This window comes from Meleagris gallopavo, chromosome 1 (genome assembly GCF_000146605.3).
Source record: "Meleagris gallopavo isolate NT-WF06-2002-E0010 breed Aviagen turkey brand Nicholas breeding stock chromosome 1, Turkey_5.1, whole genome shotgun sequence".
In the NCBI taxonomy this organism is placed as follows: Eukaryota; Metazoa; Chordata; class Aves; order Galliformes; family Phasianidae; genus Meleagris; species Meleagris gallopavo.
The window spans coordinates 101,789,839-101,814,954 of record NC_015011.2 but is presented as its reverse complement, the minus strand read 5'-3'; the positions used below and the strand labels follow the sequence as shown (position 1 = coordinate 101,814,954).

The 25,116-nt window shown below is 40.0% G+C and overlaps 1 protein-coding gene across 1 annotated transcript in view; it reads left to right on the top strand.

Annotated features, from left to right (window-relative positions):
- GRIK1 (glutamate ionotropic receptor kainate type subunit 1) overlaps positions 1-25,116 on the top strand; it is an 81,491-nt gene that overhangs the window by 48,893 nt on the left and 7,482 nt on the right. Inside the window, exons 10-16 of the mRNA XM_031555901.1 lie at positions 1,385-1,498; positions 2,747-2,950; positions 3,561-3,784; positions 8,293-8,411; positions 12,538-12,755; positions 16,657-16,882; positions 21,201-21,451. Of these exons, the coding sequence (XP_031411761.1) occupies positions 1,385-1,498; positions 2,747-2,950; positions 3,561-3,784; positions 8,293-8,411; positions 12,538-12,755; positions 16,657-16,882; positions 21,201-21,451 (1,356 nt within the window). The remainder of the gene's footprint in view (positions 1-1,384; positions 1,499-2,746; positions 2,951-3,560; positions 3,785-8,292; positions 8,412-12,537; positions 12,756-16,656; positions 16,883-21,200; positions 21,452-25,116) is intronic.

Genomic DNA, 25,116 nt, shown 5'->3' with positions numbered 1-25,116 from the left:
AAAAAAAGACATGACTATCCCCAAGCATACTTTGGAGAAAATATTTATGAAAGACAAGAGCAGTGGCACTCAGGGACACAAACTCAAAGTTTGTATGAAGTGATATACTTATTAACCGGAATTGATAATCAGCAGACGCAAATTAATCTGCTGGGTTTGGTACAAAGGAGAAGCATTATCTACCTCAGTTAAGAACCAAAGAAAAAGAGTCCTGCCTGGCTCTGATGATGGAGCTTCTGATGGTGGGCATAGACCTTCATTACACAGGACAAGTCAGTGGATAGTGTCTTAGGCTTCCTTGTCAGCTTTGTGGGCAATCTCAGGAGGGAGAATCCAGAAGTTGATCTCTCCTGGGTAGAGCTGAAACATGCTGGCAGAGTGGCACAGCAGTGCAATTGGTTCAGTGGATGAACAATGTCAGTCCCCCAAGCCATCTATCTGGTGCTCGCCACAAATGTTCAAAATACAAACCAATCTGAGCAAGCTCCTTGCCTGAGGTTTTCCCACAGCAGCCCTCAACCACACTATATATGTAAACCAAAGGTAAAAAAATCTGAAAATGCTTTCAGACTGCATTTTTGTTAAGTAAATACTTATCTGAATAGATCAACTCCAAGGTTACAATTTCTGTCAGCATAAAGTAGAAGTCTAAATCCACTGAAATAATGGAGGTCTTTCCCTTTGGGCTTCAGATCAGACAATAAATACCACAATTCTTCACTGTTTCCAGAGTTAGAAAGGAATTAAAAATCAGTTTTGCCTTTGGTCACGTATATTTGCTAAACAAACACTGTTCAGGGGATGAGATGTTTTTACCTTGCTAGCTCTGTCATGTATAGTAGTCAATAAATAACAGAATAATCTTTACTAAACTTGATGAAGGCATAACAGAAGCAAAAGGCCACTGCATCTATCAATCTACTTCAACATATTTATTCAAGCTTTTAATCTCTTGCATTGGAAGACAGAGGTCTGGATGTGTGTTTCAACTCTACCATTTACAGAAGTAAAAATCCATAAAAAAGACATTTGACATTTTTTAGCAGGAAAGGAAGTCAACATGTTCCACTTTGTAGAAAATTGGCTAATACACAGCTGTATTGACATACTTTATAGTCTTACAGCGAATCAAGTTCAACATGCTTTTGAAAGAGCAGTACATTCCCTGTGTTTTCTAAATGTGACAATCAACCATTTAGTGTTGCTTCCTTATGCAGATCTACAGCTATATCCCTTCTCTAGCATCTTGTACTGCTGCTGTCTCTTTCTGTGGTGACTAGAGCCAGTGCACACTGATCAGACCATGAGCATTTAGAGAAATGCTGCATTCACTCAGACTGCTCACTGTGACCGGGCAGACTTTCACCTGCTCTCTTCTGTGTAGATTGGCGTGTGGAACTCCTACAGTGGCCTTAACATGACAGACAGCAACAAGGACAGATCAACCAACATCACAGACTCACTGGCTAACCGGACACTGATTGTCACGACCATTTTGGTAAGTCTTGGTGGACAGAACTGGAGTCCCCACTCGTGGTGCAGTTTGCAGGCATGGCTAGTGTTGTGTCGTGGGGCCCTACACAGCCACCATGATACTTCTGCCCTGCACTCCACTGCTGCTTTCTTCCATACTAAAACACACTTAGGTAAAATACTCCGTTTTAAAGCAAATTTTTGGATGTAGATTCAGAACCAGCATAAGTTGTCATCCATCCATGCAGTGGACTCAAAATACCCCACTACCAGTGAAAGACTCTGGGATACCTCTGTCTTCAAAACAGTTCAGCTTGCTTCAATATTTCAGAGAGGAACCCTGCATACTTTTCTTCCCAAAAGAGTTCTTCAATATTTCAGAGATGAAAGCTGTATGCTTTTCTTCCCAAAAGAATTAACACACATAAATGCTCAATTTTGTAGCCATTGTTTGTACATCCTTTCTTTTAACTGAGAGTTAAATGAAGAGGAATGAAAGAAAGCAACAAACAGTGGACAGACTGATTGAAGTATGTCCTTACTATGATAAACAGAAAATGTGAAAATGTTTTTCCAGCCATTTGCCCTGCCCCATAGTTTCTCTGTGTGGTCATTTATGCCACTTTTTTCCCCCCAACTATCCCATCCAACCCCTCAGGGGAAGAGCACAGAAACTCCCTCTATCCTTCTTTTCTATTGCCAGAATTCATTTTGCCACACTAAATTGCAGCAACATTTTCCCCCAGACCTTCTTCTAACCAAAATCCTTTAGAAAGAAAAGAAACAAAGTAGTTTGCAGTCTACTGCTGTTTTAATTTTTTCCTCTGAATGCCTGTTCAGCTCACAGCTACATCAAATGTTAGAGGATTTTTCAGTAAAGATGCATCTTTTTTTTCTTGAAGATTGTCAGATTTTAGGTTCTGGTTATGATTCTTTTTCCATTTTTCAGGCTTCTCCTTCAATATGCCTTCCTGCTCCTCAGGGTGGGACCATATACAGATCTTGAATCTGATTCTGAAGCTGCTAAGCGCTGCTTTAATTAAAGCCCGTGGGAGCTATGAATGGTCTGTTCCACTGACAATTAGGGCCCTTACGCTTATCACTAATTGATTCCATGATTTTGTTAACATACCTAGAGTAGTCTTTAATGGACATAGTAAATGACTAGTATCCATCTAATTGCAATACATTAATAAAATATTCATTTAGAGAAACTGATATATTCTGAAAAAAATCTCATTTATATTGCTATTTCTGCTGTGTTTTTCTATAGGAAGATCCCTACGTTATGTACAAGAAGTCTGACAAGCCTTTGTATGGAAATGACAGATTCGAGGGTTACTGCCTGGATTTGCTAAAGGAGCTGTCAAATATTTTGGGCTTCATCTATGAGGTCAAACTAGTTTCTGATGGTAAATATGGAGCCCAGAATGACAAAGGAGAGTGGAATGGGATGGTCAAAGAACTCATAGATCATGTAAGATTGAATCATTCTCTCTTTATTCTCCTTTCAACTGCAGTGTTTTATATGAAGCCAGTCTACCTGAAATGTTTGCATTAGTTTACAGATTTTTTGAGCCACTGGTCAGTCCTACTGCCTCTGATTAGAATAGGAAATTACAGTAGTACATCTGAACTGGCAGTTTCTGGATCTAAGGGAAACCCCTAAGAGCAGTGAGTCAGTGGATGCTGAGTTCTCACAGATTATGCCCTCCTCTTCGTTACAAGCTCTTGTGGCAAAGGCAGAACTCACAGTACACCTCTGTCCTATGACAAACTGTGAACATCACCTTCCCAGGAACTGAGCTCCCTGGGACAGGGCCTCTCCAGAGGCCAAGTGCCCAAGCATGGTCAGACCTTCCACATACAGAAGCCATGAGGATCTCTAACATACAGAAAAAGGAATCAGAATGTAAAAAACTACTACCCAATAGTACCCTAGCACTGTTAAGTTTTGTCTTGCATTTCAGTTTTGTAGTCAAATTTAGCTTCTTTTTTAATACTCCAAGGAAAAAAATGGAAGGAATAGTAGTGTGTTTGCACAAAAACATGAAAAAGAACGAGTATTTTCCCATTTGTGTTTTCAGAAAGCTGATCTGGCAGTTGCTCCTCTCACTATTACTTATGTAAGAGAGAAGGTAATTGATTTTTCCAAGCCCTTCATGACGCTGGGAATCAGTATCTTGTACCGGAAGCCCAATGGCACAAACCCTGGTGTTTTCTCTTTTTTAAACCCTCTTTCTCCTGATATTTGGATGTATGTTCTCCTAGCCTGCCTCGGAGTCAGTTGTGTCCTCTTTGTCATTGCAAGGTAAGTCAAAGATGTAGTTTTAGATGCATCAGTATTAACCAGCTCTCATGCCATAGGTGTTGAATGGGCTTTGCAAAATAGCTATAATACTGTCCTAAGGCTGTTATCCAGTCTAAAACATAATGTTTTAGAAAATCTCTTGGTATTTGCACATCAACACTGCTATCTCTTTAATATATTGCAATGTGATAAGATTTAACTTTCCTTAAGGGCTTAATGGAGAGAAATATGTGATGAAATAGGTCAGCCTTTCTTTGCCAATGTGCAGTACCTCAGAACTTGTTGAAAAGTAGTTGGTATTAGTTGCATGTAAGCACTTCTTTTTTTCCACTAACAGTGCATACACTTAAAAGGTAAGAAGGAGAACGTGAACATATTTTTGCTGAAGGATGCTAATTAGCTCAGCTCATTTCTTTTTGAAAACACAATATAATGTACCTAAAATCCCGGGGGTATATTCTGCAAAGAGCTACATAACCAATGCTCTCTCCCATCCTGAGCTGCAACCTGCACTGCCTGTCAGTGACAGGTTCCCAGTAAAGTCCCAATGCAAAACCAGTAGGAAACAAGCGAGCACCACTTTTCTGAAAGAATCTAAAGCATATAGTGTTCTCAAAGCACTGAAATTGTGCTTGAAAGCTTCTGGACCAGTGTTGCGCAGTCATACAACAAGTTATACTTGACCAGCAGAACAGTCTACGCCCTTAACGTTGAACTTAACTTTAAAAACACAAGACATTTGATACGGTTTCACAAGCCAGCTACAAGCTATTTGTCATGGCCTCGGGGACCGTGGACAATGAGTCAGTTGCTCTGTGGCTTTGAGCAAGAGAAAGCCAAGCATGAAAGAAAATGAACTTAGAAACTTGTCAGAGGGAATTGGTCATTTGAGACATCTTCTGTCCTATACTTTTCAGTAAACATAAACATAACTGGTATAGTTATTGTTGCTTTCTTCAAATAATGACGTTGGAATTTCATTTCCTACTCTATTTTTTTTAATCTCATCCTATCCTTTGTTTTTTCCTTTTCATAATTTAGCAGATAGATCGATGTTTTATTAATGCTTCACAGATTTTATTTTTTGGATCATTTTACTTAGGATCACTATGGCTTCCTCCACTTTCATTATGCATTTTTTTTGCATGTAGCAGTGTATTCTACATTAACATGGGAAAACAGACTGAGAAAACATTGATACTATGAAATACAAGAACTGGAAGGATATATCATTGAAAACCTATCCTTTCACATCATCATCATAGCAAATGTAACATGGAAATGCTGCAGTTTTTAATGCAAATTCTACTTTAAAGAGTCAGCAATAATGTATACATTCCAATTATATGCCCTTATAACCTTCTTTCAAATATCAAAATGACAGTAATCTGAATCATTCATTGTGATAGATTCTGCCTGACTTCCACATGTGTGTGAGCCAAGTCAAATGGAGCTTTTACTGCTTTTCCACCACTTCACTCTTCTAATCAAAAGACACTGTGAAACCTTCATTCAGAGGAATAGTTCTGCTGAGAGTGATTGGCCTTGGGCATACATTTCTCTGCAGTCCATTGAACAAACCTAGTTCTCGGAGGTCAGCCTATGTGAAAGCTTCAGTTGTTTGCATGCTTCTATACCAGTGCCAAAGTACAGAACTTTGTGAGATTTACTTTTTCATTTAAATTTCTGAGAATGTGAAGAAGGAGAAAAGAATTAGAGGATAAGAGGTCATGAGTTAACTTATTGGTGTTGGCCCTATATAACAGAGAAAGTTCATCCCACCCTGGCAGAGATGGGATTGTACACAATTAGTCATGACTTCCCACAAGCTCTTGCAGTGGCTCACTGTACCATAAATAACAGCTCTTACTGTACGCAACTCATGATCTCACTCATGACTAATATTAACTCTGCTCAATTATGACAGATTGCAGTTGTGTCCCAAGACTGAAAACATCCTCTCCACCTCAGAACAGGCAGAATGGGAAACAAAGCCCAAATTATCCTCAGCTCTTCTAGTTTTTTTTTTTAAAAAAACATCATCAAGACTGAAAGAATACATAAACTTCAGGGTTCTCTGCCCGTTGCAGAGCTTCCTACTCACACACACATGGCTGGGAAAAAATCAAATGGAAACACAGTACTCATAGATCATCACATGAAACCTGTTTGCTTTACTCTCTTGGCTGTTAGATATTGCTCCAAATCACAGCGCAGCTTTTGGGTAAATCCGTAGCTCTGGCCTGTGTTACTGTGGGGTTTTTGTTGTTGTTTTTTTTTTTCCCCTAAATCTTTCTAAAAAGCAGAAGTTCTAGAAGCCTGATTTCCCTATAGATTCATGTCTCATGTTGGACTGTGATTACAAACTGAAGGTTTGCTTGCTTGTCTGCTGTCCTTGCAGTTGAAGAATATATAAGAGATTCCTTGCATATGCATTAACAGCTATGGCACATGCTGGGAGTTTGTCCTGCTGTTGTCCCGTGGTAGGAAGATTTATCAAATATTTCAGTAAATATTGGCTAGAATGGTTTTAGGAATTTCAGAAATCATCTGCTTTTTAACACTTCCATAGTAAATTAAACATTTAATGGTGTTTTGACATCAGTTCACAGAAGACAAATACTTGGGAATATCTTCATGGACTGAGGTAATTTTCCTGTTCTTTCTTCAGATTTTTCAGCAGCTGAACCATTTCTCTCTGAGTACTTTGTAGCCCCGTTATCATCACATTAATTTTTAAACTCAAACACTGACATTTTTATCACTGCTAAAGGTTACGGATTGACAAAGCTCTTTTCCTAAGCACACTAAATGAAGAAGGCATTTATTGCCAAGATTTCCCTTTACTGCTATGTCAAACTCCCTGTGCTCTTTGCATCGCTGATGGTAGAACTGAGGTAACTATAGTCATACAAGGTGAATAAAAATCACACACACCCTATGTAAAAGGTGCTTAGGTAACCTTGAACACGTTGTTTGTAAGAAGGAGAAAACTAAAGGGAAATGACCAGAAAAACACCAGACCTGAGTGAGTGATGAGATAGAGCAGAACTGTAATCCAGCCTCTTCACGGTGTTCAGCTCAGCACACAAGAAGAAAACCACCTTTTTTTTTTTAAGATGGGAGTGTAATATAAACCTAGTATCACATTAAACTATACGTTTGTTGTGATAAAAAGTCTTTCTAGTTTGGCAGAAAGAGTTTTGCTGCCAGAATTTCATTGTTGCTTTCTATCAACCACTGTTTGGCTGTTTTGGTGATGGAGATGTTTGTCCCATCGCAGCCTGGGTTCTCCCTCCTGGTCAGACCCTAGAGCTGTTTGCACATCTTCTCACTGTCCTGTGGGAGCATGTTTTTGCTCATGTGTGCACAAACTGAGATGGGAACCATTTCATTGCTACACAGAGGCTTTCTGAAACAGAACTTGGTGACTCTTCTAACTGGTATATGCAGAACAGTTGTAACTTGAGTCTGAAAACTGTGTCTTCTGCTACAATTTTTAACCACTATGATACTAGTAATGGTAATATTGCTCAGATAATGGCATCCTAAGCTGCATACTGTTTCAATTAGTGAGTTCATGACTACCAGAGTTCATTTCTTCAGCTAAGCAAGGCGCTCCGCTTGCAACCGTGCATAAACTCAATGCTTAATTATATTGTTGAAACAGTAATTAAAATGTATTGGCATGACATTGTCAATTAAAGCTATAATCATAAACTTCATGAAAAAGTATGCAGCGAGCCATGCAGCAGAGGGAAACAACAGCAGGCAAGACACCCTGGGGAGGAGTGGTCTTTAGAGTAACTCTGCCAAGTGTATTGCAGACCAGAATGGATATAGTTTGCATTTATAGCACAATGCATGGGGAATAGAATAGAATCCTTCCATTTGAGGCAATCGCCCGCATGATTCTTTCCACACAGCGTAGCCCTATGGCTTTCAGGTTCTGCAATTGCTCCACACCACTTTCCAGCCGCTGGCAGCCATTTTCCCTGATGCCAGGGCAGCTCTGTGAAGGCATTCCACATCGAGTATCTCGACCAGCTGAAAATGGATGCCTCGAAAGGTCTTTTCTACCTTCACTATTCTCCAAATACTCTGCCATGGAGCAGTGCTGGAGCTTCAAGCAGTCTCCCCTGGTCTGCTTGAGATCTACCTGGGAGCAACATAGGCTGGAAAGCACTGGGAGAGTTGGGCCCTCCTAGCAACACCGGCCACAAAGTGTTGGGGGATTTGAGCCCCTCCAGCAACCTCAGCTTTGAGGGCAGTGACCAAGGAGCAGCAAAAGTAAGGACGCAGGTCCTGCGCTAGGAGCAAGGCCGTGACATTCTGCTCCACAGCTTGCGTGAGGCAGCTGCTGGACATCCTGCAGACAGCCTTCCCACTGAGGTTTCCTTTTTTCATGTTTTCTTCATTAATCTCCTCATTTTGTGCGTTGTTCAGGTCTGCTGCCGCTGTGTGTATTTTATTTGATGTTTACAGATTGTTTCTGTTAACTGCCACAGGTTTACACCCTATGAATGGTATAACCCCCACCCGTGCAACCCAGACTCAGATGTGGTGGAAAACAATTTTACTTTACTAAATAGTTTCTGGTTTGGAGTTGGAGCTCTCATGCAGCAAGGTACATCGGTTACACTTCGTTATCGCACACGTCCCACAGTCTGCTCAAGGGCTTCTGTGCTGGTAAACTCCACCCTCTGTAATTACAGCTTATACTGTAAAACCTGATTTCAGAACAAAAGCGATATAGGAAGGGAAGAAAGCAACGTATCTCTGGAGCTGGGAGATGGCAGAGGAGGGGAACCTGCGGAATCCAGGATAGAGATGCAGAAGGAATGAGGGGAAGTCTGGGAGAGAGGCACGCAGACAGATCCACATTGGAGTTGCTGAGGTTTAACAGAAAATATTCATTAGATATGATGTTCTTTATGATGAAGTTCAGTCTGTTGATTTAAGAGGTTTGGCAACAGGAAAATATCTTCCCAATTGAGCTTCATCCCAGTAGAATCAGTAACAGCCTTAGCTACCCTAGAAAAAAATGTTTTCACTGCCAAACAGAACAGATAATGTAATTTCTTCAGAATTATTGTTAAGTTTGTTGGCACTTGTCAAACGCTTTGTTTAAAACAAAAACCAAACCTTTTTTTTATGGCTTTTCTGCAGGTATGAGTCCCATCCTTCTGTAATCGAATCCAACCCTAGAAGCATTAACTTAACACTGTCACAAGTCCCTGTTGCTGATGATTTTGGAAACAGCTGACATTATACACAATTGACAAGGAAAGGCAGTGAAGCTCACTTCATATGGGAAGTAAAAGAGATATGTGTACTGACCACATTTGGTTATGGCATATATATTCAAAGGTTTCCAATTAAGTTACTATTTGCCAAAACTGGGGTTCACTGAAAGGAATGAAAATAATTTCTGACAAAATTTCCACTTGAATCAAAGCTGAACAAAAAAACCCACCCACGACAACAACCAAAAAGGCAATCCAGAAGAAATATCATTTTGCTTCAGTATTAGATTCCTAAACATTTAAGTAAGGAATGTAAAACCATCTCTACTCTCATGCAGGTACAGTTTATTCTTCCCTTTTTAACAGACATGAGTAGCAATAAAAGAAACATTAGGAGGATCTTTCCTGGACACGGTAGAGATTGAAGTTTGTCTTGTATCTAGGATACTCTTGCTTGTATTGGTGCACTAATGCATTGACAGAATAGAAATGCTCCTTGAAGCCATTCAAAGCCTCACAGAAATGGCTTCGAAGGTGACCAGCTGAAGGAAGAGCCATTCTGTTTTGCTCCTTTGTTCTGTTGTCCTGTTGATCAGTGAGATGCAGACTGAGGTTTTACAGTATCAGGCAGGTGTGTGTATATAGCTGTGACTGCCGTGTGTGTGAAAGTGCCCCAGGATTTTGTGTTTCAATGTACTGCCTTTTTTGGAGTTTACCATCATCCACAGCAAACTGTGGGATGCAGTGTCTGCTCGTTACCACTACCTTGGGTACATGACAGTCAGCCCCAACCAGACTCTGCTTGTCTTTCAAGAAGTATAAAAACAAAACAAGAGAAAGAAAGAAAGAAAAAACATTTGTAAGGCAACACAAATGTTTCCATGTACAAACTTGTGGTGCGTGTGATTGTAAGTGCATCATTGCTAATGTGAAGAGCTTGAACATGGAGTGAATGGTTGTGAGACTCTGCATCTACTGTTATACTCTTTCTTGTTGACAGCAGCTGATTGCTATGCTTGATTGGAAGCCACTTGTTATTAAATTTTAAAATGTGATGATCAGACTTTCTCTTTTCTACAGAGCGTGAGCAAAGTCTGGATCAGGATTGGCTGTCATGTCTGCCATAAAAAGGCACTAGAGAGACTTCAGCAAGTATTGTCCCTGACCCTGAGTCTAACTAGCAACATTCCTATTTAGATGTTATTTCTCCTGGTTTTCCCCTGAAAGTCTCAAATATGTTATGCATACTCTGAAAGCATTCAAATTGGTCACATTTCATCAAATTCATTCAGAGAAACAACTGCTTTTAGGAAGGCATGTTACATGCCAGAACCGCCTTCCAGGCAGATGGGCAGAACAGCAGTATTCAATTCAGGAAAGTACTTAGGATGAAGTCAGGGGCATGAAGCTTATACTAATGCTTTCTGCTGCAGTCAGGAAACACAGAAAGGTGAACAATGAAATAATCATGGGGCTGATCAAGAGAGATGCTGGGCCTGCTTGTTTCTTCTGGGAACAGAGCGTGCTCAGCACCTTCCAAAAGCAAAACCCAACACTCACTGCATAATTAATAGACCCAGGAGCCTTGAGCTTAATTGCACAGAATGTGTTCTGCTACTTTTTCACAAACAACTTTTTGCCAGAGGAAATCATGGGAGGGTTGCCACCCTACAAATTCAGCACGCAGGGCTTCTCCACATATTTGCTTGTGCCACCATGCAACTGCACTGGCAGATTTCTTTGTTGCTTGCTAGGATTATTTGTCTGTATACAATATATACTACGTGTTTCATCAGGGCCCAAGTTCAGAGTTTGTATGTGTATAGCTGCCTGAGCTTTAAAAACATTACACCTTCAGGATGGTCTGAATCAGCATTCCTAGAAGCCAGCTTTTTTAGGTCAGTCCTAGTTTGAAGATAAATACACGCTTAATTCTGAGAGCAACAAAGCAAAAAGCAAAAAGAAAAAAAGATTTCATGCTATTAAAAAAATCTTTATCTGGAAGACAAAAGAAGAATAGAACACAACCACAACACAAACCTAAATAGAACAACAGCTCTAGAAATGGGTAGACTGGAATCAAATTTTAAGCAAGAGCTTTTGCTTTTAGACCGCTAGCCTAATTTGAAATCTGTACAGCACCAGAGCTGTGCAAGCAGAGCATCTGCTCTTGCAGTTCGGCAGTTCTGTCAGCCTCCTGAAACCCTAGGGCTACACTCAGCATTGACCTTTAAGAGACATATCTATATGTTTATGAAGCTGAGTTAAATCTGTTTGCTAGCTGTTTGTAAGCTTCTTACCCTTTCAGTTTTTGCCCCAGAAGTCATGTTCACTGTTTTTGTGAAGTCTGAAAACATTTTCTATAACCCACTTATATTTCTTCCAGAAATCGTTAAATAGCTCGAGAGAGAATGCATTATCAGGATGTTTTCCAATAACATAAATATTTGTTGCATCAAAAGTTTTCCATACTGAGGTTTCCATTCACAGGCAGAATAAATTCTTAAGTTTATCTTTCATCAATAAAATAATTATGCTGATGCTTTACTTTGAAATCAATAGTATTCAAGTGGATGTCTAAGTATTTTGTCAAACCAGATCCCATTTAATGAGCTAAATTCAGAGGGGAGGCCTCAAAACAAACAAACAAACAAACAAACAAACAAACAAACAAACAAAAAACTTGCATGAAAATGCTTGAGTACCTGTGTTGCTTACTTACATTCACTCTGAGCTGTTAAGAAGCCATTTTAGTGCACTTACCACCCAAGCTGGGAGCATGTTATTCCAGGGGATTTTATGACTATGGCAGATCATTTTGATACTTGTCAGTGTGACATGCAGGCTGAACTGCTAAAACCTTTTCATTCACTAGTGTCAAATACAGCGTCCAAAACTTTGCATTGCCCTGTACATCCAAAATGAACTTCCATTCACCCTCTGAATTTTAAAATGTAAATCACACTTTTGTAGTAAAACGTGTTCTGGATGGTGAGCTCAGGTTCATGCAGGCTCATGAATACACTGGAAGTATATTGATCACCTTGTTCCTACTTAGGTATGTGGATAGAAGGCACACAGAGCAGCTTCTTCTTGTAAGGCATTTCTCCTAGGCAGCTTGTAAGTAGAACAGCATTCTGCTAAAGATCTCTGGTTAAAAATATTGATTATGGTATACTGGCAAAAAGAGAAATTTAGGAATCAGATAAAAAATACTAGTACAGCTTGTTTGGGTTAGAAGGTTAATGGCACAATGAGCATTAGCTCAGAGAGGTAACGGGGTTTAGATCCAAGGATAATTCCATTTGTCATGTACCATGGCATACATCCCCTTCACACTGTGTTACCATTATAAATGTTAGATGTGCATCTGTGAGATTACTGTTTAAATCATTTTATTGTACTATGGCTCATAAAAGCATTTTGTGCCTAAAAATAGTCTGTGGTATCAGAAAAGGCATCTTTCAGCATCGCCTTAATGTGATTGTTTTGATGATATTGTAACAGGATCAGAACTGATGCCCAAAGCTCTTTCCACCAGAATAGTTGGAGGAATATGGTGGTTTTTCACCTTAATCATAATCTCATCCTATACTGCCAACCTGGCTGCATTCCTGACGGTAGAAAGGATGGAATCCCCCATTGATTCAGCCGACGATTTGGCAAAGCAAACCAAAATAGAGTACGGGGCTGTTAGAGATGGATCCACAATGACCTTCTTCAAGGTAAGATGGCGTCAGACAGCTCTGAGCGGTGAAACTGACCTGTGGATGATTACCTGCTACCTTTGCTGTGAGGAGCAAACCCATGCCTTTGAGAGAGAACCTGAAGGGAACGAGGCCATGGACCTGAAGACATTCTCCCTCAGATTGTTTCTCACAGTAGGATCTCAGCTTTATACAAACACTTGGCTAAGATTGATTATGAAGGTCACATCTGCACTGGAAAAACACTGCACATAATCGAAATACAAGCTGGTTTGCCTCTTTCTTAAAATGTTCCATGGTCAGCATTATGCATACTACTAATATAATGGCCACATACACACATAAACATGTCTGTAAGCAAAGGATCATTTTGTGTGGCTAATTGCTTCATAGATAAATGCATTGGTTGTTTTTTGTTTTGTTTTGTTCTTTTTTTTTTGATTGTTTTTTTGTTCTTTTTTTTTTCACTATTAGTATTAATTAGACAGAAAATGGGTTAATCTCATGAAATGTCAATTTTCAAAGCCAACCAGTTTAGGAAATACACACAAAAATCCTGTGACAATTAGAATTAATTAGCAGCTTCATCAGTAGTCTCAGCAGGGAAGTTAAGCACTGAATAAAGTGGTATCATGCTTTTTACTGTAGCATCTGAGAATGGTGTTTATAAAAAGTCAGATATGCAGTGCCTTTGTGAATGAGACACCCTGGTGGAACAACATGTGGGGCAAAATAACCCTTGATTCTGAACGAGCAGATTCAGCTCCTGTGCTGAGAGACCTCGTGCACCAGTCTGTATCCCCCCGCACTGCTTTAAGCACAACCCCCTTACATTTCTACTTGAGGCGAAGTGAGCATTTCTACACTCAGAAAGGATTGGTATTTAGGTCATTTCTCAAAACCTGAAATGCTTATCAAGGTCATTTCAATTATGTGGTAGCACCATCCCTAGTGGAGCTATCAAGGGTGAATTCCCTTTGTAATGACTCTCCTGTGGCTGAATATAAATGTTTCTGCGCTGAAAGAAATGCAAAAAGTAGAGCATTTTTTCCAGAGCCTTGTTATAGTCAGTTCTTGGAAGGATGAGCTGACATTTCTTTAAAGACATGCCGGGAAACCAATCTCAAGATATTCCTGGAAACTTCATTAGGTGAGGACAGGATCTTGATACGAATGCAAAGCAATGGGAAACAGCCAGTGCTGCCCTCTGGGTTATCTCCTGGGTATAAGAGCTCTTCACCACCTAAAGACAGATGCTGTCATTGCCATTCTGAAGTCAAATTCAGCACAAGAAAGAACTCCTCAAAATCTGCTCCCTCCGCAATATTTCATTGGAAATAACTTGTAATTTCACCACAAGAAGTTGAGAACAAATTTCTAGAGCTGTTTCCAGCTCTACAGTGATTTATTTATTTATTTATTTTTCACCATTAATCCTTCAAGGTAAAATGTGTAGGCTTTAAAGTATGCAAGCCTCTTAAAAATAATAAAGTGATTAAATATCTATATGCTATACATGCCAGCTTACTTGTGCCTGAAATATGTGTGTGCATAAAACCAAAGGGAAGGACATCAGTTTTAGTATAGAATGGAGATAGATAAGCTGGCAGAGTGAAGGTGACATAGTGAAAGGTGCATAGAAAATGCAATTCATTTCACTTGTAAACTAGTGAGGCACACACAGCGCTATATAATAAATGTGATTATTTTTATTAGCCTTATTATGTAGCCTTTCATGACTCTCACAATATTAGGATTTCCTTTCTCTGACTAAAAGTTCAAAATTTTCACAGTATGTGTACAGTAAATACAACAGATAACTTATGTATGCAAAAGGAAGTCTCCGTGCCCTGCGAGGACATCGCTTTGCCTCCCTTGTACTGTAAAATACTGCATATATTTCTGGAGCTAAGTAAGCTCACACAGAGCCACATGCACAGCAGTGAGAGAGCTGGGGGATGTAAAACCCAGTAGTCAGAAGGACACATCAGGGGTAGGTGTTTCTGTGTGTGCCTTATGACACAGTTTAAGAGAAAGCACCCTTGCCATAAAGGATTGAGAGCTTGTATCCCAGCTGTGAATAGCCTCTCTAGACAAACTCTTGCTAAAGAGGCAATATTTTCAAGAATGTTCCTGCAGTGGCTATGCTTTCTAACCAGATATTGAGGACAATGAAAACAAAAGCAATTGAAATTATCTGTGGAAGACAAGAGACTCTTGGCGTTAAAGGAACCCCAGGAGTCAGCCTCGCAGCCCCTCACACAAATTTGGGCAAAATTCAACGCATCTATATGATAAATTTTCCACTGCTTTCTTGCCTCTCTGTGATAATAGATGTTAATCTCAACTTACAAGTCCTGCTAGGTCCCACCTCCAGATGTGCAGACATTTTTCCACTTAAATCAATGAGAAGCCATTTGAATCAAGTTGCTAAGTCAAGAAGCTGAGATCTTTCTATCAAACTTATCTGAATAAGGAATACATCTTTCCAGTAAATTCAATATCAGGTTCAATTTACTGCATAAATGTATCATCAGTTTCAAAAAGTATTCCCAGCTGAGCAGTACAAATGCCTTCTACTTGCAAAAAGCCACTTAACCATCTCCAAAGCTTACTGATATCCAGTGGCTTAAAGTCTTGGTTGAAACCTAGGTGAAATTCACAGGTATTGAATTCACAGGAAATCATATTAGCTTTTAAAGCTCAAAGAACCAGAAAATCAGCTGCTCCCAGGAATTTCCCAGACACTAGTATTTAATGAGTGCTTGTGGTCTCCAACACAGTGAGCCTAAAATCAGCTGTGATGGCTTCAAACCAAAGATAGGAACAGTGAAGAAGGTGAGAATATACTGCTCCAGAACTGGGGAAGTGCATACATGGAGGGGACCGTGGGCTCATATTTATACCAAAATTTGGTTTGTGCGTGTCTGGCTCATGCTAGGTACTGGCACAAAATAGTTCAGTAATGGTTGGCTATCTTGAGACAAACAGTTTCTAATAGTCCGACTTCCTGTAGGTCTAACATGCTGTTTCATCCAGAAGCGACACTGTGCTCAGTAGGTTTGGACAGCACACAGAAGAGCAAGGTTTAATTGTGCTAGCTCTGTGCAACTGCTTGAAGGTTTCTGGATTGCAGATAGCACCGCTTGAGGGTAGCAGGCAAAGTGCCCCTGAGAACGCTGAGCAGGCTCAGTTTGTCTTCTCAAACCCTGTGAGGATGCTCACACAGAACAGGGAGTGGAGTGGGGAGGAAGGAATGTCCAGCACTGCATTCAGGCAGCTATGACTTTTGGCACCCCTCTTCCCTGTGCCTCTAGGTATTGACACAAGCCATGTGCACACTCCTACTGAGGCCAGTGGTAAAAATTCCCCAAACTTCAGTGGGAGAAGGATTAGGTCCTTAATTCTGATTGCAATGGAAAGTTGAAAGCAGAATTTTGCTTAGAAGCCGCTTTAGGTTTGTTTGTCAAACTTTATCCTTGAAGTACATGACTTTTAGGCAATGATATCAATATAAAAGAGCCAGTGCTTTACTCATCTTCAGCTTTTGGAAGAGTACACTCACCCTGACTGGCAGAAACCCCGATACTGAGTACAAGAGTATCCAGCTGCACTAATTTGCTGGGTTGTGTGTAATTATTTGCTGTAATCCATGTAACAGCATTAGCCCAAAAAACTTCAAAGCCCTTCACGGTTGTGCCAGTAACGGAGTTCCTGGCACTGCAAGGGAAACAGAAGAAGCATAAAGCACAGTGAGAGTGAAAGGTTGCAGGAAGGAAAACCATTCTTTTATTCGAGATACGCTATTGACATCATTCACAACAAGCCAAACGATAGGGCCTATCAAGGTGGAGGAAATGTTTACAGGTGTAATTTGAGTGCTTTGGTGTGATTCTGTGTCCTCATTTTTCCTTCTTAGAAATCCAAAATATCAACATATGAGAAGATGTGGGCATTCATGAGCAGCAGGCAGCAGACAGCGCTGGTGAAGAACAATGATGAGGGAATCCAGCGTGTGCTCACGACAGACTATGCGCTGCTGATGGAGTCCACCAGCATTGAGTATGTGACTCAGAGAAACTGCAACCTCACTCAGATCGGGGGACTCATCGATTCGAAAGGCTATGGTGTGGGAACCCCTATAGGTAAGATGTTTTCCAGCACAGGTGATGTGGAGCACACCCAGCAATGTCCTCTACAGATGTGTAGATGACTAGCTGAATTATGCCCTATTCTTTTAGAAAACATTTTCATCAAAACGGACTCCGGGAGTCTCCTTTAAGGCAAAAGGTCTCCTCTTGTATCCACTTATCTGCAAGCAGTCTCTGTAGCGAATAAGGAATATAGCAGTGCAGGCTACATTTGCAGAGCAAAGTCAAGTAACCTTCTTGCCTTCTGGAGCATCCCCTCTGCGACAAACTGGATGTCCCCTGTGCTGCTCTGTTCTAAGTTCAAGTTGCACTACTTGCTTTTGTGAAATCAAGTAGTCTCGGGGAAGGTGGAAGAGGGGACAACAAATGTGTCCAATATACACATCTGAAAGAAAGTATGAAAAGAGACTAATTTCTGTTCTATTTTGAGACTCGAGAGCTGCACATAAGAACAATGAGAAGCAATTGCAAGGTTCTGCCTTTGCATCAGGGACTTCAGTGTTTCAAGATAAGCAGAGCTTAAGATTCCCAGGCTCTATGAACTCTTTCCAGCAGAGTTTTAGCATACTCAGTGTCCTTTACAAGATCTTTTTAATTGCAGAGAATTACATAACGTGTGTTTTTTTTTCTCTTTGCTTGCTTGTTTTGTGTTTGTGTTCTTATGAATAATGGGTACTGGGCAGCCAGATCTTTTTCTTGCATTGTATTCTTCTCCATACTGCTCACATATATATTTACTTTGTCTCACTCAATTAATAGTTACACAATTCTATTGACTTCAGGAGAATTAACTAGTGTTTATAATAGGTGAAGTATTTGGTCCGTTAGTTGCTTGGTAGATCAGATATAAATAAGAGAAGAAAAACACCACTGCACTTTGAAATGGGATTCTGTATGTCACTGAGCACTTCAGATTGTCACACAAATAATATTTTAAGTATATTTTTCCACTGTCTATATGAGGATGGCTTTCTGTCCTTATGGAAAATGGTACAAGTGTTAAAATATCCCCAAATAAAGACAAACGAATGGCAAGAGTTTCATTGCAGTTATAAAGCTACCACACTTTAAACCAAGAACAATGAAGGAATAATTGGAACAGATGGCAATCCTCGGAGAGAGTGCATCCATTGGAAATACAGCTGTGAAATATATTTATAAGATGTTTCTCGTATGATAAATGTGCCTTGATCTTTTTTCTTAACGAAAACCAGCAAAATTCAGGGGAATTGATACCTCTAAGCACTTGGGAATACTGCAGTGCCATCAAGCTTCTTAAGCTTTTAAAAAGTTGATTTCATAGATAAGATGAAGTGTCTAAATCTTCATAATATTCACATAAAGCCCATAGCCTCTGTCAGTCTCTCACAGCATTCAAAACAATCGCACTGCAGAAGCTGCACTGAAAACAAGACTTATCTGTGATCATAACACCAAAGTTTCAACAAGTCTGAGCCTGCATTCACTCCTTCAGGATAATCTACAACCACATGGTTATGGTTTGCAGCAGCAAAAGCATGCCTTGCACTCCAAAATTTCCAGTGAGTGAGCTGAATACCATCACCACTTGGTTCCCAAGGAAACAATTAATCTATGAATCCAGGGAATATCAACTCTGCGAGTAGAAAATTGCAGATATAAGCTGTCTTCATTCTTCACTGTGCTGAGCTAGGAAGACAGAAATTCAGGTGGATCAACAAACATCTCTGTTTATGCTTATTAGTGAGCCCTGGGTTACAGGAAGAGGGTTTTCATTAGATTCTTGGCAAAGATCAGTACTGATGAAAAATCTGCAGTGATGGTTGATGGTCAGCTTGCTGCAGTCTGGAAGCAGTGCTGTAACAGAGGCACCTCTGTGCAAAAGCTATACAAATGTCATCCTAGGAGGAATCCAGCTGAAGAAAGCAACACTATATATGTGTCAGGATAGGTATTCCAGTATCACTGCCAGTGCTGATGCAAGTAACACTAACACTAAAGCTGTTACTTGGGAGATTGCTAAGAAAGTATTTAGATTTATTTCTTGTCCTGAGAGGTAGGTTGTTAATAGCTCAGTTGTTATAAATGCTATGCTATGCTGAATATTCAAAGGGGTCTTGAGATTTGTGTGCAGTTTTAGTGCTCACCAATATAACATCACTAATCCAGCACTCCAGGCACACTTGATGAACTTCAAAAGCACCTGTAGAAGTATAGATAGGCACCTTCTACCCTCAAGATGAATTGTGATAATCCTGCTGGCAACAAAAACATCACAAGAAAGAATGAACATCCCCACAAATATTGTGCCATGACTCAGGCTGCTTCGCTTTGCCTAGCTGCTGTGTTCTTTCAGACAAGGGAAAATAGTTGATACCTACAATATAACAAACTCCAGCCATCAGAATGACAAACCTCTCCTAAGGTAGAAATAATTTTGCTTTTTCTTCTGGAAGGTGTTGTTGTTTTCAGTGGTAATAATTCACTTCTCTGTGTAAAGACAGTTTTGTAAGTGTTTCATTTTCTGCTGTGCTTATTTTTGGCTCTTTAATAGCATGCATAGAAATCATCTATTCTTACAGCCAGCGTATTTTCCTTTCAGAGCTGGCTTTCCAAAGCAGTAGCTGCTGATTGCTGGCTTCCCAGATGGACTTCGTATAATCTGACACATGTCTCTTGGCATCTGTGGTCACAGCATGTCCTATTGCTGGCAGTAGGGTACACTGAAAAATAGCTGAGTGTTGGCACAACAGAGTACTGCTGTATTTTTCGCACTGACTCTCCTCAGACAGTGCTGCAGGCTAAAGGAAATGGAAAGAGAAAAAGGGACTTGCATTCATGGTACAATTATTTTTAATAGTGTCCTACACAACAGTGTAAGAATGAAAAGTGAAACCAAGGCCAAATATCCCAGGCCATTTAGAGATATGAAGACACAAAAGTGGTGCTTAGTGAGATTTTCCTGTGTCCATATCCACATGTACCCTGACAACACTGAAACTCTGGGCACACCTTCTGCCTTGAATTTTATTCATCTTGATGAAGGCAAGAATTGCAACTGCTTTAACTTGAGGCAAAATGTGGCTCGTGAAATTCTAGCTAGAGGGGAATAGTCTCATTAATGTGCTAAAGGAGAGGGAAGGATGGCAGTTAGCTACATGGATGAGGGACTGGTGACGCTGGCTGATTTCAGCCCAGACACTTAAACCTTCCAACTGCAGGAATTCCAGCATGACAGAGGTTGGGGGCACATATATGTCTTCAGAGCCAAACAGCTTTTCTTGTAATCCTCTCCTGCTTGCTATCATAAAATCCTTGCCCTATAAACAAAAGCCTCCCTTACAATGCCAAAAACAACTTCTGCTTATCTTTTATAATTAATAACAGGATTGCTGCTATTGTTGACAACTTCAGCTTCTGGCAGCACTGAAAAGGTTAATTGATAGTAATTTCTTTTTACAGTTCTGTGCTCCAAAAGTGGGATGAGGGGCAAACCTTTCCCTTCTCCTGCTTTGAGGCTACAGATCTGTGCATGTGTTAGAGCTGCTGGCTGAACTGAATCCTGAACAACAGAGATTTTGGAAGATGGAAAGCTAGACCAGTGCATGAGAAGCAAATCTAAACAGATTGAACTGCCCAATGTGACCCCACTATTTGCCAGATACTGTACAGGGCCATTAATGATGTTGAGCTGAAAATGCATCATTTAACAAGCTGTTGGCCTGAAAATAAAAAGCATTAAATATATGCTATTTTCAGCTTGAAGTGCCAATAATGTTGCAAGTCACGGAAAAAAAGGGCTAGGCCAGCTTGTGTTCTTGTAAGCTCTAAGGTAGATGAAGTGGAGTTGTGGGCATATGAAGGTACAAATGAGAAGAGAATGCATTTGACTGGCTGTGGGTTTTCTTAGACAGTTATTTTTCATGCAGTAGGAAAAATAAACAGATGTTGAAGTAAATAGAAGAGATGTAAAGTGGAAAGTCTCAAAGGATGCTTAAAGCAATATTCAGACATGATATAGAGGGATTATTTAGCAAGCAAACCCACTGCCAAATCTTAAATAAACCTCAGTAGGAGACCCTAGAAAACAACATGAATTTCCAAACAAATAACAACTCCAAAGGAGCCTTCTGTTTTCCAGTCCCCAGGGCAGATGCCAACAGCTTGTTGGTACTCCGTCCTCCTCCAGCTGAAGAGAACACAAGAATTTCTAGCTGGAATAATTCAGACTTGTAACAAGGGGGCCATTTTGCTCCAGATAGCAGCAACGTGCTCTTTCTCTGCCTTTACTTTGCTGCAATCAGCACTGACAAATCATGTTCTCATCTTCCAGGGTCACCTTATAGGGACAAGATCACCATTGCCATCCTCCAGCTCCAGGAGGAGGGGAAGCTCCACATGATGAAGGAAAAGTGGTGGCGAGGCAACGGCTGCCCTGAAGAGGACAGCAAAGAAGCCAGTGCTCTTGGGGTAGAGAATATTGGGGGCATCTTCATAGTGCTCGCTGCTGGGCTTGTTCTTTCAGTGTTCGTAGCCATTGGTGAATTTATTTATAAATCAAGGAAAAACAGTGATATTGAGCAGGTAAGTCATCCTTTTCCAGCTTGCTGATGTTTCTGGGAGGCTGAGATCTGTGGTGACTGCATTATGTCTCTTTGCTGGAGTGCAGATTTTGTATTGCTGAACTCTCACCATTTGTTTCTGGCACTACAGAGAAATAATTTCTTAATAAGAATAGGGAAGCAACTCATCCACAGTTCAATTAGTGCTGTTTAATATGGCAATGCAGAACAAGAGCAATTAATTTCTCAAAGTGTTTTAGCTTGATCTTTAAGATTTAGAGTATAAATTACCTTGGAAAGGAATAAAACTTATTTTTTTTTAAATAGCATTAACATCAGCTCTTGAGTAACAACAGGAATGTACTTCCAAATCCCTAGTGTAATTTTTCTCTTGCTCTAGACAGCATTTCTTTCACAGCCAGGGGTTTACATACTCTGTGCTGAAGCATGCACTTCAAAGCAGGGAAACCTGCTGAAAAGTGATGGATGCCATAGCAAAGTAAGATTATGGAGCCAAACAATTTTGGGATATATCTCCACTGAAGTGCAATGAGTGATTTGAAAACTGCGAGAGGAAACAAAGAAAATGTTACATACAAATCACATCTTCAATATAACAGAAGCTTGTGAAATAGAATCCATCTTTGAAAGAGGGTGTAAACATCCATTTACCGAGACAAACACAGTAAAAGAACAAGATACATACAGCCACTCAGAGTCTATTCGTGAAGCTGTCTACCAACCCTCTTGCTCTGAATACCTTCCCTGGTTCTGGTCTACTGCTGGCAATGTCCTAGAACCTGGTTTGGCCCTGTTTGGATCAACTGTAAAGATGTTCTTGTCCTGTTCACTTCAACAGGATGTTTCATAGGAATGAGGGTCATGTTGCACTGCAGGGTTGGTAGACACTGAGACAGTCATCAGTTTGTATCACCTAACTTCAGACATACACTTCTAAGAGAGTTGTTTAAGCTCAGTTTGCACTTAGATGGGAAAGGCAAGAGATTTTCAGTCAGCAGTTCATCCTCTCCCTCCAAGGTGTAGTCCTTCAAAAATGATGACATAAATGACAGAAAGGGCGGTCAAGAAAAATAAGGGATGAGTGGAAAGAGGAGGAGAACGTTCTGAACTCTACCTCAGAGATGTAGTTTACACTGTATTGATGCTGAGACATGAGAGGGTTTCACATCTAAGTCAAAGCAAACAGACATGGCTGAGGGCCTGGAGAGGACAGTGCCTCATTTTTAAACATTGGATTTTTGATGGAATGAACCACCCTGCAGTGACGTCAAGGCACTGATCTCTCTCTGGTGACAGCGAATAGGACTCGGGGGAACAGCATGGAGCTGTGTATGGGGAGGGTCAGCTTGAGGATTAGGAAAGGGCTGTTCACTGAGAGAATGGCTGGGCACTGGTACAGGCTCCCCAGGGCAGCAGTCATGGCCTCCGTTTTGGACAATCCTCCCAAACTAGGGTTTGAATTTGGGGTGGTCTTGTACGGAGCCAGGATTTGGACTCAATGATCCTTGTGGGTCCCTTCAAGCTCAGGGTATCCTGTGGTTCTACGCCTGTATCTCCTTGCAGTCACAAGTAGCTAAGTCTACATGCCCACTGTTCAGACATCTAGATCTGAATCCTACCAGGTATCTTCATTTTCCAAATGACTCTTGATGTTATTGTGGGTCCCTGGGACTTAATGCCACACTCACTGATTGGGCTGAGTCTTCGCAGTGCCCTGCAGAAGAGGGCAGCTCATGACTATGCAGACTACTCTGCATGCTCCTGATCAAGCCCTCACTATAAGCAATGTGTACGAACAAAGGATGTAACTCAGGCAATTTTGCACGCCTTATTAATCAAGGTGTCTCTGTTTGGGAGTAAGTCAGAGAGAAAGGATGGATGCATTATGCTCATATTGCAACTTTCTGGTTACCATGTAAACTTTATAGAACAGTACTAGCACAAAATGAGTAAAGAATGTATGGAGATCAAATTAAAGACTCAGGAGTTTTTTATTCAAATAAATTTTGGGGCACTGTTGGAGATAAAATGCATAGAATGAGCACTAAAGTGGTGCAGAATATTTTGGAACAATTCAGGAGCCTGGAAAGGCAATGTACCTTTGAAATCAGAATTAAAATAGACCTAAAGCTTTACATCATGAGAGATTGTTAAATTATTTAGCAATTTGTTGGATGAATAACATAATACTCAGGGATGAATATATAAATATACAGTGTCTGTATGTAGTGAAACTGCTACTGTTTCACAGTGATGTGTTGCTGATTGTAATAATGGAAATCTTTAAATATGTTAATGTGACAACATGATATGTGACAACATAATATATGACTACTGCAGATTTTTTTTCTGTGAAAGTAATTCCAAAGAAAGAAAATTCTTGTGATTTCAGTGTAATTTTCTGGTTTCTCTCTTTTTGCTTTATTTTCATACTGGTGATATAAGAAGCTTAGACAGAAAATGCTGCACATCATATATTATCACTAAGCTAATCCAAAGCATGATTTGCATACAATCTATGACTTTTCTGTTTCCATAAATAGAATCTCTTTTGATTTAAATAGCTTTTGAATCTCATTCTCATGTTTGTTTTTAATTCTACTTCTCTCATTTATTCATTTTCTCAATTTTTTTTTTTCTTGCATGCAAGGCCTTTTGTTTCTTTTACGGACTTCAGTGTAAGCAAACCCATCCGTCCAACTCCACCTCTGGCACCACCTTATCTACGGAGTTAGACTGTGGCAAGTTAATCCGAGAGGAGAGAGGGATTCGAACACAGCCCTCAATTCATACTGTATAGTCAGGAAAGAAAAAAGGTGTGTCCAATGAAAGCATTAAACAGTTCACTTAATGACAAAGGTTGCACTCACTAAACGCAGTTAATGTCTCCAAGTGCCTTTTATTTCAGCAGGAGATAAGCTTATCTAATGCAAATTGTCAAAGTCCTGGAAATTTGGGCAGTTTAAATGCATATCACAGAAAATAATTACACCTACAGCAAAGAGTGAGAGCAACAGACTATAGCAGATTTTGAGAAATACAATAGTCTCTATGTACAAGTGTCATCTTGTCATTTCATTGGGTAATTCATGTTTGTTTGTTTGTTTTTCAGGTAAGAAATATTGTTTACCTCCTTTTCATTTTCAACCAAACTTGAGTAAACTCATGGCAATCTCATTAGTAAAAGCATGAAGAAAAATTTCCCTTGGTCTCTGGTTAAGCATTCAGCAAGTGGGCCAGAGTTCTCTATAAACCTCAGAAAATAACCTGCAGGCTCCATTAACTTTCTGAACTCCTATTATAAACAGCCAGAAATTTTTATCTGGCATATATTATTTCCAGTGTCAATATTTAATGAATTTTAATTCATCCATTTAAAATTCATTAGACAACGCCTCCAAGTAACTATCATAGCACAAGATCATATCTATCAGTTAAATTTTATGCCATGTAACCATTAACATTTAAGAACATAATCAGTGAAAGCACCCTGAGGCACTCCCAGCATATATGTACCTTTCATAGAATAACTCTGTTGACTTGGCTTGAGTAATCCATGATTTTCACCGTTGTAAGGCTTTATAATATAGGTAAATCTTTTATGACATAAGTGGCAGTAAAAATCATGATATCAATTTATGCTGAAGTGTATAGCCTTGACTTTTT